The 15,616-nt window shown below is 40.6% G+C and overlaps 1 protein-coding gene across 1 annotated transcript in view; it reads left to right on the top strand.

The window, feature by feature from the left end:
* LOC120999156 (collagen alpha-1(IX) chain-like) overlaps positions 1-15,616 on the top strand; it is an 81,279-nt gene that overhangs the window by 11,432 nt on the left and 54,231 nt on the right. The window contains 5 exon segments of the mRNA XM_040430031.1: positions 10,803-10,856; positions 12,377-12,430; positions 12,936-12,989; positions 13,623-13,667; positions 15,151-15,204. Of these exon segments, the coding sequence (XP_040285965.1) occupies positions 10,803-10,856; positions 12,377-12,430; positions 12,936-12,989; positions 13,623-13,667; positions 15,151-15,204 (261 nt within the window).

The following is a 15,616-nucleotide window of genomic DNA, read 5'->3' as shown; positions in this document are numbered from 1 at the left end:
CAGTTAACCTTTCATATATAATAAACATGTGTAAAACATCAAACAAAATTATTATAGGATCCATAAGACTTAACTTTTAATAGAGATAAGATAAAAAACGCCCTTTATACCAAGGCGGATGAAATCAAATAAACAAAGGCAGAGATATGGCCTAACTACCACTGAGTAGAGATGGCCTTGCGGTTCGCCCGGTGGTCGTTTTGCGGCGAACTTTGCATGTTCGCGATTCGCCGAACATGCGAACATTAGGAGATACTCGCGCCCGCCATATTTTTTTACATTGTGAAGAACTTTGACCCATGACACATCCATCAGGTGGTACAGGACAGCCAATTGAGACATTTCAACACATGGACATACCGCCTACCTTATAAATAAACCTGATCTGGCCGCCATTTTACATTCAGTCTTTCGCCAGTGTAGGGAGAGGTTGCTGTGTGGAGCAGGGACACCAAACGCTAGCTAATAGGGCCACAAAAGTCTTTTTAAGGACTAGTATAGGTGTGCTATCGATAGGTGTGATACACAGAGGGGTGTGATATAGTAACATAGTAACATAGTAACATAGTACATAAGGCCGAAAAAAGACATTTGTCCATCCAGTTCGGCCTGTCATCCTGCAAGTTGATCCAGAGGAAGGCAAAAAAAAACCTGTGAGGTAGAAACCAATTTTCCTCACTTTAGGGGAATAAAAAATTCCTTCCCGACTCCAATCAGGCAATCAGAATAACTCCCTGGATCAACGACCCCTCTCTAGTAGCTATAGCCTTTAATATTATTACACTCCAGAAATACATCCAGGTCCCTCTTGAATTCCTTTATTGTACTCACCATCACCACCTCCTCAGGCAGAGAGTTCCATAGTCTTACTGCTCTTACCATAAAGAATCCTTTTCTATGTTTGTGTACAAACCTTCTTTCCTCCAGACGCAGAGGATGTCCCCTCATCACAGTCACAGTCCTGGGGATAAATAGCTGATGGGATAGATCTCTGTACTGACCCCTGATATATTTATACATAGTAATTAGATCTCCCCTCAGTCGTCTTTTTTCTAACGTGAATAACCCTAATTTTGATAATCTTTCAGGGTACTGTAGTTGCCCCATTCCAGTTATTACTTTAGTTGCCCTCCTCTGGACCCTCTCCAGCTCTGCTATGTCTGCCTTGTTCACAGGAGCCCAGAACTGTACACAGTACTCCATGTGTGGTCTGACCAGTGATTTGTAAAGTAGTAGGAATATGTTCTCATCACGGGCATCTATGCCCCTTTTGATGCAACCCATTATCTTATTTACCTTGGCAGCAGCTGCCTGACACTGTTTTTTGCAGCTTAGTTTGCTGTTTATTAAAATTCCTAGATCCTTTTCCATGTCAGTGTTACCGAGTATTTTACCATTTAGTATGTATGGGTGACTTGCATTATTCCTTCCCATGTGCATAACTTTACAATTGTCAGTGTTAAACCTCATCTGCCACTTCTCTGCCCAAGCCTCTAATCTATCCAGATCCCTCTGTAGTAGTATACTGTCCTCTTCAGTGTTAATTACTTTACACAGTTTAGTGTCATCTGCGAAAATTGATATTTTACTATGCAAGCCTTCTACAAGATCATTAATAAATATATTGAAGAGAATAGGGCCCAATACTGACCCCTGAGGTACCCCACTAGTGACAGTGACCCAATCTGAGTATGTACCGTTAATAACCACCCTCTGTTTTCTATCATTGAGCCAGTTACTTACCCACTTACAGACGTTTTCTCTGAGTCTGAGCATTCTCATTTTATATACTAACCTTTTATGTGGTACAGTGTCAAATGCTTTGGAGAAGTCCAGATACACGACATCCATTGATTCGCCGCTGTTAAGTCTAGAACTTACCTCCTCATAGAAACTGATTAAATTAGTTTGACATGAACGATCCCTCACGAAGCCATGCTGATATGGCGTTATTTGCTTATTTCCGTTAAGATGCTCTAACATAGCATCTCTCAGAAAACCTTCGAACAGTTTACCCACAACAGATGTTAAACTTACCGGCCTATAGTTTCCAGGATCTGTTTTTGGACCCTTTTTGAATATTGCACCACATTTGCCATGCGCCAATCCTGTGGGACATTCCCTGTCAGTAAAGAGTCCGCAAATATCAGAAATAAGGGTCTGGCTATGACATTACTTAATTCCCATAGGATACGGGGGTGTATGCCATCCGGTCCTGGCGATTTGTCTATTTTGATCTTTTTAAGTCGCTGTTGTACTTCTTCCTGGGTCAGACAGGACACTTTTAATGGGGAATTTATTTCAACATTCAGCATTTCATCTGACAGTTTATTTTCCTCAGTGAATACATTGGAGAAAAAAATATTTAACAGCTTTGCTTTCTCCTCGTCGCTCTCTGCGACTCCCCCCCTCATTACTCTTTAAAGGGCCGACACCTTCAGATTTATACTTTTTAACATTTATATAATTGAAGAACATTTTAGGGTTAGTTTTACTCTCTTTGGCAATTAATCTCTCGGTCTCTAGTTTGGCCGCTTTTATTTGTTTTTTACATGTTCTGTTTTTTTCCTTATAGTTTTTCAGTGCTTCCGTGCTACCCTCCTGTTTTAGTGTTTTATATGCTTTCTTTTGTCATTTATTGCTTTCTTTACAGTTCTGTTTATCCACATTGGTTTCTTTTTGTTCCTTAACCTTTTATTCCCATACGGTATGTACCTCTCACAATGAATTTTAGGATGTTTTTAAAGATATCCCATTTTGTGGCTGTATTTTTATTTTGAGGACTTTGTCCCAGTTAGTTAGGCCTATGGCCTCTCTTAGTTGGCTAAATTTAGCTTTTTTGAAGTTTGGTATTTTTATTCCTCCCTGTAGAAACGCTCTTTTGAATGATAATTGGAAGGTAATTACTTTATGGTCACTATTTCCCAGGTGTCCCCCAACCTGCACGTCTGTTGTTCTATTGGTTAATATTAAGTCCAGTATGGCCGTCCCTCTAGTCGGGTCCTGAACCAGTTGGGAGAGATAATTGTCTTTGGTTATTGCCAAGAACCTGTTTCCTTTATGAGATATACAAGTTTCAGTTTCCCAGTCTATATCTGGGTAGTTGAAGTCCCCCATAATAACCACCTCATTATGATTTGCCGCCTTGTCTATCTCGTTTAGTAGTAGATTTTCTGTGGACTCTGGTATATTAGGTGGTTTATAGTAGACTCCTATTAGTAATTTATTGTTGTTTTTAGCTCCATGTATCTCTACCCACAGTGACCCCACATGTTCATGTCCCTCACTTATATCTTCACGGAGTGTGGGCTTTAGACAAGACTTTACATAAAGGCAGACCCCTCCACCTCTCCGGTTTTGACGATCCTTTCTAAACAGACTGTAACCTTGTACATTAACTGCCCAGTCATAGCTATCATCCAGCCATGTCTCAGTTATTCCCACTATGTCATAGTCCTCCTCACACATCACTAATTCCAGTTCACCAGTTTTATTAGTCAGGCTTCTGGCATTAGTATACATACATTTGAGAGGTTTATGTATATTTTTTACCCTACACCTTTCCTTCTGAACTGTTCTAGTCCCTCCTTCCATTCCTCCCCCAGTCCCACTACCTTTCCCCCGGTCTCTATCTGCACTATCTTCCCCTTCTATAGTGTAATTACCCTCCCCCCCAGTCCCTAGTTTAAACACTCCTCCAACCTTCTAGCCATCTTCTTCCCCAACACAGCTGCCCCTTCCCCATTGAGGTGCAGCCCGTCCCTACGATAGAGCCTGTAGCCGACAGAGAAGTCGGCCCAGTTCTCCAGGAACCCAAACCCCTCCATCCTACACCAGTTCTTGAGCCACTTGTTAATTTCCCTAATCTCCCGCTGCCTTTCTTGTGTGGCCCGTGGTACAGGTAGTATTTTCCGAAATACTACCTTTGAGGTCCTTGCCCTAAGCTTTTGACCTAAATCCCTGAAATCATTTTTTAAGGACTCTCCACCTACCCCTAACTTTGTCATTGGTTCCGATATGGACCATGACCGCTGGATCTTCTCCAGCCCCTCCCAGTAATCTGTCAACCCGATCCGCGATATGTCGAACTCTAGCGCCAGGAAGACAGCACACTGTTCGGCGATCACGGTCTTTGTGACAGATTTCCCTATCTGTTCCCTAATAATTGAGTCTCCCACTACCAGCACCTGTCTGGCCTGCCCTGCTCTCCTGGTCCCCTGCTTACCGGAGCTGACATTCCCCTGACTGGCAGAGGAAGTGTCCGGCTGCGGCAGTGCCGTCCCTGGACTGATTCCCCCTCATCTGCCAAACGTGCAAACTTGTTGGGGTGTGTCAGATCAGGGCAAGCCTCCCTGGCACTCTTCCCTCTACCCCCCGCTTTCTAACTGTTACCCAGCTAGCTACCTCACTTTCCTCAGCCTCCTCTCTGTCACCCTCCCCCTCATCTACCCCAAAGAGTGCTTGCTCGGTGAGAAGCAAACTTTTTTGCAAATTGTCAATGCCTCTCAGTGTTGCAACTTGCCCATTTAGAGACTCGATTAGCGATTCCAAACGGGTAATTTGCTCACATCTTAAACAAAGATATACCCCCTCGAACGGCTGTTCCAGGACTGCATACATCATGCAAGATGTGCACTGGACTGCGTTGTCAATCTTGCAACACATACTAAATGGGGATTACCCCACAAAAGCAAAAAATACAATACAATGTAGTAATAAGATACAGGCTAATTGCAATCCCCCCACTGAAGTCCCTGAATCTAAAGTCACTTAATCTTAAGTCACACACTTACGCAACCACACTTAATCAACCAGCGTCGCGGTCAAACTCGCGTTATATATCTCCTTATATAAATATAAATGCAGCTCACTGCACCAGCCTGGTTTGCTTCCCTCTGGAATCAAAAAGGCTGTGCTGCTCAAACTGCTGAGTTTTTATAGTCTCCTAATTAGACAGCCACACCCTAATTAAACAGCCACACCCTAATTGCTCACCTGTGCAACCCGCAACCACACTTAATCAACCACGCGTCGCGGTCAAACTCGCGTTATATATCTCCTTATATAAATATAAATGCAGCTCACTGCACCAGCCGGGTTTGCTTCCCTCTGGAATCAAAAAAAATAATAATATAAAAAATATACTTATAATATACTTATAATATACTTTTATAATGAGTCAAAAACACATAAGATCTATATAGTGATCACCTGGAAGTCAGGGGCCTAGGGGCTAGGGGCTTACTAGGGCCATTTTTATATAGGGTAAGGTTCCGGACGGGGTCGATCTTATCAGGGCAGGTGGTCTGTGGTTAGTCTATACAGGGCCAGAATAGCACCCCCCTGTGGGGCAATATCAGGGACAGTTCTTTGCCCACCCTGTCCTTCAATACCACATCATCATCTAGCCCAGGGATAGATGTTTTTGCTTTCCCTCCGGGATTCATGGATGTGCACTGGAACCCCCTGGATTGTGGTAGGACATATAGTTTCTGATTTGGTGCCGCCGAGCACCTGATTTAGTGCCGCCGAGCACTTGTTATTGCCTACCACATCTTGCTTTTTGCTTAACTTTAATAATTTTATTATTTTCATTTGAGGGGATATCTTTTCCATTCACACGTCCGCAAAATGGGTCCGCAGACCCATTCATTTTCAATGGGGCCAGAATGTGCTGTCCGCATTCGCATTTGCGGATCCGCACTTCCACATCCGTGCTTCTGTTTCCGCGAAAAAAATAGAACATGTCCTATTCTTGTCCGCAATTGCAGACAAGGTTAGGCATTTCTATTATAGTGCTGGTGATGTGCGGTCCGCAAATTGCGGAATGCACATTGCCGTTGTCCGTGTTTTGCGGATTCGCAAAACACTTACGGACGTGTGAATGGACCCCTCATAGTAACATTATTAAAGGTTACGTTTTTATCTTTATGTATATTCTAATGGATTGCCTTCCTTGTACAATGTTATAAATACTTTCTATGTTAGAAAGTATATTATAGTGCATTTGTATTGTGCGGCAGTTGTGTGCGGTTCTGCTGCGATACTGCAGGTATATAGAGGGACAAGCGTTATGGAACAAATAATTTCTAACCGGTGTGATATATCAGTCGTCCCCCAAGAAAACTGATTGAAGCGGGGTGTTATATACCAATATAATTCTTTATAGTGCATTTGGGTACTGTCCATGTTGTGGGACTATTTGTGCACTTCTAGTAATATTTCTTGGCTGCAATACGAGCTGAAGGTTTTTCAGGTTCGCCTGCCATTTAAATGAATGGGACCCGCCGCGAACTTGCGGTTCGCAAACATTTGATCGCGTTCGCGCACCGTCCGGGGAGATGTTCGTCCATCACTACCACTGAGCATGTGACTTCCACTGGATACTTCCAGTAATGGAATGTGTGAATAGCTTAGATAAAGGCAATACCTAAGGCGATAGTAGTGGCAGAAATGAGAGGCATGGGGGCAGTAATATTAATGCAGGGGAGAAAAATATAAGCCCTGATTGTGCCTCTGCCCAGGGACAATCCCTGATGGTGGATTTCCCTGTCCTCGTACCTGCCCTGACTGAACCTAGGAGTGCTCATAATCCTCCACTCACCTCGTCCAGACCCAGGGAATGGATGTGAGACGAGAAGGAGGTCATTAGCTGACGAGTACACTACAGCTTGTCCATTAACTATTAATAAAACATATATGAACAAAAAAGACAGAAAAAGGCCAATTACAAACATCATGTTTGCAGCAATATTCTTAGGGTAGGTTCCAATATATTAAGCTATCCATTGTAGTTTATTGTAGATACCATCACTGATCCCATGGATTTCCTTCATTGGATTTTTTTGGGCATCCAGCAAATGGCAGATGTCTCTTTTTTTTTAACTGTAGATTTTTATTATGTTTTATGTTTATAAGAAAAATCGATATAGGAGTACATAAAAATATAGTATTTTGATGTCCAATTGTAATCAAGCATAACAATAATCAAGTGTGACCTATAAGCGAGAAAAGGGGAGAACATGGCCAGACAAGATATATATTCAAATGGCTGAAGCCCAGTAAAGTATGGAAGCTTTGATCTTGCTTGTAGGAACTTAAATACAAGAGGTGATCCCTCCATCGGGTAAGGCAAAATCGTGTGCAGGTTTTGTAACAAAAAATAAGAAAAAACACAAAGACAAAGCAACAGTACCACAAAGACAAGACAAGAAACAGAGGAGGGAAGGTAGATAAGGGGAACGAGTATAGTCCTAACGCATGTTGCAAATTAGAGAGTATGCAAAATGAATCCCACACTGCCCAAGTGTCGCTACCCAAGGTGAGAGGTCGTAATTGCTGTAAAGCAAGATTTCAATAGTAAAATAGCTACACCTGCCTTATAACGGGTAATGGAATGCCGAATAGTTATGAGAAAAGTAGTGATGAGCGAAGAAAAAGGTCTAAGTCTGGTCATAGTGGGTCTTTTGAAGTAAAATTCCCTAAATGCCAATTTGTGTTAGAGCCTAAGGCCCTTGACATTTAAAGTAATGTAGCAAACCATTCAGGACCCCAAAAAATACAAAATAAAAAAAAAAAAAAGGAAAATAATCCCATCTTACCAACCACCAGAGAAGGCTAAAGCCCAAAAGAAAAACTGTTGCGGTAAATTGCGTCCTCCAGGCTGCAGATGTCGTATGAAAGAAGTCTGGAATAGGAAGAGGGAGGAGAATAAACAGACAAGACCAGATGAAAAACAAGTTATGCAATACAACTATGGGCAGGCCGAATGTGTTTGCAATTGGACAGGTGTTAAAGGATCTTATAATATGTGCACCATACAGAGAATACATAAAAAAAACCAAAAAAAAAAATAAACTAACTTTAACCTGAATAACGGGGACAGTTAGCCAAAGAAGGTAAAACTAGAATATGACATTAAGAATGGTTCAACACCACCAAACCATAAAGAAAAGAGAGAAAGAACATGCCATAAAGCTCAAATAAGGGCCCTGCAGTGAAACAACAGTAGAAGTTTCAACAAACAATCCATGATGACAGGAAATACAAGTCGTATTAGACAATCGGTGGGAGGGAATTGCTCGGGGTCCAGCAAAGGACAGACGTGGAGAAGGGAGTCAATGGCGCTTAGATCCTCCAACCGGGTGCCAAACCCACAGGGGCGAAGGGGGAGGCAGTCCAATTTCCAGTCGACCATTTCTGAAGGCAGCAATGTTAACGTTGGCACAGAAGGGGGTAAGATCAGCACAGGATCGAAGGGTAGCTTGTACATCAATCTTTGTGAGCAATTAATGCGAATGGGAATCCCGAGCAATAAGAAATATGGTGCTTTCTGACAACTTCCAGGGGAAGGAGGAGAAGGTGCTTTTTCTGTAAAGTACCCAAGACAGGTCTGGAATTAACTCAATCTGTGCTCCCTGAAATTCAAGGCTGTGGAGATTTCTTCTACTTTTTGCAAATTATAGTCTCTTTAAGGTGAAGTTGAATGCAGCAATAATGTCCCCTGGTTTGGGAAGATGACCCTTTTTTATCTGAGGGCTCTATGAACTCTATCCAACTTGATTGTGTGAGAGGAGGCCTCGTCTAGCACAGTATCAAATATTTGTTGATAATCGCTTTAGGGTTCCCCCTTCCCCGAGCCTCTGGGATGCCCCTTAATCTTATGTTGTTCCGCCACCCTCTATTGTCCAAGTCTTCCAAAGGGTGTTGCATGTCACAAGGGGCAACAGCTTGTGCAGTCCATTGTAGATTGTAATTTAGAGACAAATATACATGTAGTCTCATGGTCACCTTCCAATGTCTCCAAAAAAGTCCCTGTTTCAATTGATGAAACACATTAAACCCACTCCTTAGTAGTGGGGTATTCCAGGGGCATATACTTGGCCTGCTCTGTCTGCTACATTGTGGGAGGGCTGAGGCAGGTGTCTGCAGTGAGAAGGCTACAGGGAGAAGATGCAGCAGGTCCTGAAGCTCCGCTCCCAGGTAGGAAAGAAACTTCGTCATGGTGCTTCTTCTGGACAGCTCCAGAGATTTGCAAGGTCACTTGCAGAGCTGAAAAATAACTGAAACAAAGTGGCCTAAATGGAGGAAATGCTCAAAAACACAAACACTGTGGTGTGTTTATAACCGGGGGAGCAATTCTCCGCATGTGATCCGTTGCTAACGGCAGATCCCCCAGCAAAAATGCATACAATGGAGGATGTCGGCAGCAGACAACATGCACCACAAAGGCATCCTACATAAGCTGGGATAATGTGTGGATGCGAATATGAAAATACATAAATCACACTGCGAAAGGTGCACCACAATGATATGCAACTGACAACACTGACTAATCCCTCAAGCAGATGTTAAGAACTGAGACTTTAGCCAATGTATTCTTGTCAGGAACACATCGTGAGCCCTTTTGTCAAGGGTATCTCAGTGTGGCATGGTTCCTACCACTAGGACTACCTATTGGTGGTGTGAACACAGTCTGAGAGGTGCTAAGATACAACTTACAGCCAAGCTCCCACATACTTCCATAGTGAAATCACTCAGGTAGTGGAGAGATTATAAGGCTGTAAGTCCCACCTATAACAGGCCATGGTGTGGAAGCAGAGCTCAGGCTCTATGCGTGCACCTCCATTGGCAGTCAGACCAAGCCACCCCTCCAGATGTCTCTTAACTGCAGACAGAAAACTTTAGCATAGAGCATTTTTCTGTCTGGAGCTTTCAGGCTATGGATGTCAAACCAGTGCACTAAAGTGCACAAAGGCTTTGTACACACACATCAGTTGTGTCCAGCTCTGACATAAAACAACTGACCAGACACAACTGATATATATACACCCACCCTTACCTAATAACTATTTGTGGCGAGTTTATTTTGAGAATTCTTACATCTCAGCTATATTTCAATAGACTTAAATAAAAACTCTAATATGATCAGCATCAGACTGGCCCGTCGGAGGACCAGAGGATTCACTGGTGGGCCCAATCTCTGATACCATTGTGAGCCCCAAGGGTCCAGGAGAATTTTTTTTTAATCCAGCCTTTGTAGACAATAACTTTCCACTGGGGTCTATTTATTTGAAGAAAAACCTATTAGACTTATTGATGATATGGGGGTTGGGCTCCAAGAACAAACTCCTTTGGTGGGCCCAAGGAACACCAGTCCGACCCTGAATATGATGACACTGAAGTATTCCCAGATGTTTACATATAGTATTATTATAACTTTGTCTCCACTTTATATTTACATGGCAGCTTTGTTTATTTGGATATAACAAATCAAACAATACATCAGCGCTAGCCTTTTATGTTGTTCTATTCTGCTATAGGAGCAGAACAACGAGATGCTGGATCCAGCACATGATTGAAATGAAGGAAGCTGAACAGAACACATTGACTATAATTTTGCTGTTCAGTTGCTATTTGGTTGTCCATTTTTTAGTAGTGAAAAAGTCCTGCATACAGAATTTTTTTGTCCTTTCTTTTTGGTGGAATCTGCAATGGAGGCCCTGAACAGAACCCCCAAATTACTTTCCTATATAATACAATACTGGTGCTACTAGATCGATCTTATATACTTATAAGAAGTACTATGAAGCTGAATGGGACTACATATGCTGCCCCATCTAAGTATTTTTCATTCATCCAACATCTGATAAAACATGGAGTATGTCTCCATATGAATTTGAAGTAAACAAATGTACAATGAAGCCCCATGAACATCTGTACAGCTGTGTGCACTAGGCCTAGAATATGAGTGCTGTTTTTGCCCATACTGACTCTGAATGAATATTATTTACATTTCTTAGGGAGAAGAAGGAGAAATGGGATATGAAGGCATTCCAGGATTCAGAGGAGTGAAGGTACATTAGTTTTAAGCAACCAGTAGGTCAATGAGTGGACCAGTTGTTTACTTGATATTGTCTCTTCATCTTGCCTGGTCCACATTTATAGTATGGTGAACTATAGATTAGTACATTAGTAGAAAAACATTATATGTTCATGTTCCCAAGTACAGTATTACAGTATGTGACTGCCTTTTGTATTTTCATTATTATGTTTATGATAAATATGAAGCATCATCACAGTGCAATCAGAAAGTCTTCAGACCCTTTCACTTTTTTTCACATTATGTTATGTTGAGGCCTTGTCCTAAAATAAAAAAATACATGTTTTTCCCCATTAATCTGCACTCAATACCCCATAATAATAAAAGTGAAAACAGAATGTATGAAATTGTTGCTTATTTATTGAAAATGCTCTGTCAGGTTGTATAGGGACCATCAGTGAACAGCCATTTTTAGGTCTCTCCAGAGATGTTTAATTGGGTTCAAGTCAAGGCTCTGTCTTGACACTCAAGGACATTTACAGAGTTGTCCCTAAGCCACTCCTGTGTTGTCTTGGCCGTGTGCTTAGGGTCGATGTCTTGTTGGAAGGTGAACCTTCGGCCAAGTTTGAGGTCCAGATCACTGTGGATAAGGTTTTCATTAAGTCTTCCTGTCCCAGTCACTGAAAATGCTTACTGTAGGGATGGTATTGGTGATAGGTGATGAGCAGTGTCTGGTTTCCTCCAAGAATTGAGACCAAAAAGTTCAATCTTGGTTTCATCAGACCAGATAATCTTGTTTCTCACTGTCAGAGAGAGTCTTTTGGGTGCTTTTTTTTCAAACTCCAGGCTGACTTTTATATTTCTTTTGATGGGGAGGCTTCTTTCTGGCTACTCTGTCATAAAGCTCAGATTGGTGTGATATGCATTGTCAGGGTAGCATCTTACGAAATCATGTCCCATCAACTGAATTTACCACAGGTGGACTCCAATCAAGGTGTAAAAACATCTTAAAGATGATCAAGAGAAATGGGAGGCCCCCTGAGCTAAATTTCAAGTGTCATAGCAAAGGGTCCGAATAGTTATGTCCATGCACAATTTTAGTTTTTCCTTTTTTAATAATTTTTTTTATTTGTATTTTAACACAAGGCCACAACATAACAAAATGAGTAAAAGTGAAGGTTCTGAAGACCCTCTAAATGCATTGTATCTTATTTGTGTGCATTATACTGTTTATTTCCATAGCACTTCAGAAAACATACATATTGCAGGACAATTATTTTTTCCACAGCTTAAAAAATAGCTCTAAATTTTCTTTATTTTATTATTCATCTAATACAGTGTTTCCCAACCAGTGTGCCTCCAGCTGTTGCAAAACTACAACTCCCAGCATGCCCGCACAGCCAAAGGCTCTCCGGGCATGCTGGGAGTTGTAGTTTTGCAACAGCTGGAGGCACACTGGTTGGGAAACACTGATCTAATATGGAATCAAAGGAAGTAGCAAATAAACTATGAATGGCAATACACATTTCAGCAATATACTGTCTTCATTTCTAGGGTGATGATGGTTTTCCTGGAGCTGAGGGTCGTCCAGGCAGGCAAGGGCAAACGGTATGGTGAAATTTTATTGATATTATTAATACATTATAGATAATAATAGGACGGGCAATCCATTTAATCTCTTCAATATTGCAACATCTTTATCATGATATAAATATGGAATAATTTAGTTACACAATTTCGGCAAATCTTTGTAGTTCAGAAAGAAAAACTATGAAAGAATAAAAAAATCGACAAAAACTTTTGAGAATTGTGTAACTCCTATGCCATGCTTACTTCCACAATTTCACTGCTCAGATCTTCAATTAGGTCCTTCAAGTACCACTGTGTTGTTCATTATAATGAGACTTTTATTTGTGCAGTCACTGATATGCGTGTAGCTAAGATGGGATAAAGTATATTTATACAGAACGTTTCACTTTTCATTATTGCTGATACCTTAACAATCCTAAACTACGGTAACATAATATTCAAATTTGGCTTATTTTTCAATATTGTCAATATACAAGGTGATCTAAAAACAGATTTTTTCACAAAAATGTAACTTTTTTTCCAGGGAATTTTTGGTGACCCTGGAGAACCAGGAATTGTAGGAAAGAAAGGCGAGCCAGTAAGTGCTACATTGCATTTAAGTCATGTTTTAGAGATGATTGATGCTATATTACTTATTGATGGTTGGAATATTGTTGTGCTTCAATACTGTTGAATGCCATTTTCTGTTCTCCATTTACCACATTTCTGATCTGAGGTATACTTTATAGGCCAAAAGATTAAACAGATGTATACCGTAAAGCAGGGATGCCCAACCTGCAGCCCTCCAGCTATTGCAAAACTACAACTCCCAGCATTCCCTGATGGCTGAAGAATGTCCAGGCATGATGGAAGTTGTAGTTTTGCAACAGCTGGAGGGCTGCAGGTTGGGCATCCTTGCTGTAAAGTATTAAAAGATGTCTACTGTGCAGACATATGCCTAAAGTGTGTCCTATTAATTATATGACTGATATGTCTTTTATACTAATATAAGTGATATGATCCTACTAAGTTCTAGTAATATTGTGAGGGTTCACTGGCTGGAAAAACTGCTGTAGTGGACAATATATGGAGACGTTTTGTGAAAGTCACAGTAAAAATGTTGAGTCTGATAGGCAGAGTGGAATTAATATGAAATTATACCCTAAAATCTTACTAAGTTGCTTATTCTTTGTGTAATGAATTAAATGATCAGTATTTTTGTAATTTGTAGGGCATTCCAGGGCCAAATGGCCAGAAAGGATCACAGGGACCACAGGTAATCTGGCTTATTATGTTTTACTTTTAAATGTTCTAAACAGTATATTTCTCCGAGTGACAAGATGTACATAGTGTAAGAAAATAACACTTGCTCTGATGTATAAAACACAGTGCCATCATTTACTACTTTGGAGCAATGCTTCAAAAGAGTTTGTTAATGTGCTAGTGGTGGATCTCCATGATGTGGACATTTCAGAGGACAGTCAATATTATTTAAAAAAATAAAAATAAATAAGTATTGGGTACTGCAGGATACTTCCAATAAAAGAGTTATTTTATTCCATATCCATCTGCAGGAATATGTTCTCTTGGTATCCAGTGTATATCAGTATTGATGATCATGATAATGTACATATTGATATACAGATGTAGCAAATGTTAATGCTTAACCTGTTAAATGAACAGTAGCAAATTGTAAGTTTGGTAGGTTTTGCTTTGGTAAGTGTCAAGTTTCCTGCTATACACTGGAAATACATCTAGCAGTGCAGCTGAAGCAGGGAATAATATGGGTGAAAAAGACTTTAGGGAAGCCCTAAAACACCAGTTCCTTCACAGTGTATAAAGAAGTACCATTATGCAAACTTTTTTTTTTAAACTTAGGTATGCTTTGAGGTATAAGGATTTTAGAAGAAACAGTGACAGTGATTGCATACTTTTAAAGCAAATAATGCAAAGATAATATTCTGAAACCTCAGAATCTATGGTTTCTTACCCACTATCCATTAGAAATGGTGGATTACTTCACAGCAGACATGGAAAGGGTCTGGGTTATATTCAAAGCAAATTCATCTCACTTAAATAGTTTTATCCTTATGCAACACATGCCCTTCTTCCCATTTCAGTCTTTGTTTGCTGGTAAGTTTCAGTAGTATGCAAAAAGGATGATTGAGGGACTAGAACCTGTGTCTACTGTGTTTGGGAGGGTATGTTACACATTTTGCTTTTAAAGGTGTTTTCCAGGGGTAAAATAACAATGACCTATCCTCAGCACAGGTCATCATTATCTGATTACTGGGATTTCAATACCTGAAACCACCACCGATCAGCTGTTTAAATAGGCGGCAGTGTTCTGGTGAGCGCTGCAAGCTCTGCATAGCATACCAAGAACAACACAATTTATTGTATAATGGCTGTGCTTGGTATTGCAGCTTACTGCACTTGAAAGGTACTGAGCAACTCCTAAGCCAAGTAGCCGATAAAGTGACTTCACTGGCCTAGGAAGAGGTTGTGGGATTCACAGGAGCACCACATTCTCTTCAAACAACTGGTCAGCAGGGGATACAAGAAGTCAGTTCTCCAGTGATCAGATATTGACTACCTATCATGAAGATAGGCCATCCATATTAATCTCCTGGAGAACCCCTTTAAGAGAGAATAGCACCCAGTAAGGCTATGATATGATTGTTTTATGATGGTGCATATCAACACACTTTGCAATATACCTAATTTATAATTTTGTTCTATTTCTTTGTGACTTATAGGGGATAATTGGTGACCCAGGCCAGTTTGGACGGGATGGCGATGATGGAATTGAAGTATGGCAAAAATAAAAGCTTATTGTTATACTAAATCTGCCTAAAACATATATCAGTCAGTATCATTTAGTAGCTTTCACAGTGAAGCCGTATTGTTTTTGATATACAGCAGTGGTGGCACTGTCCTCAAATAATATAGTCATGTAGTCACAAAGTAATGCAACCATACAAAGACAAATGTTACTAAGAGCCCACACGATTGGTCTCACAGAACCTACTGTACATACAGTATGATAGCCATACAGTTCTCAAATAACAATGTTAAACAGCACTCACATAATAATACTTTTATAGTGCCAAAATAATACCACATACGAATGTCCAAATAATTCTGCCAAATTGTGCTCTTTTAATACCACCAAATATAGTAACTAAAAATGTTCATATAGTACCAAAATCAAATCACTATTAT

This window comes from Bufo bufo, chromosome 4 (assembly GCF_905171765.1).
Source record: "Bufo bufo chromosome 4, aBufBuf1.1, whole genome shotgun sequence".
Taxonomy (NCBI): domain Eukaryota; kingdom Metazoa; phylum Chordata; class Amphibia; order Anura; family Bufonidae; genus Bufo; species Bufo bufo.
The sequence above is the reverse complement of the archived record's forward strand: the minus strand, read 5'-3'. Positions and strand labels throughout refer to the sequence as shown.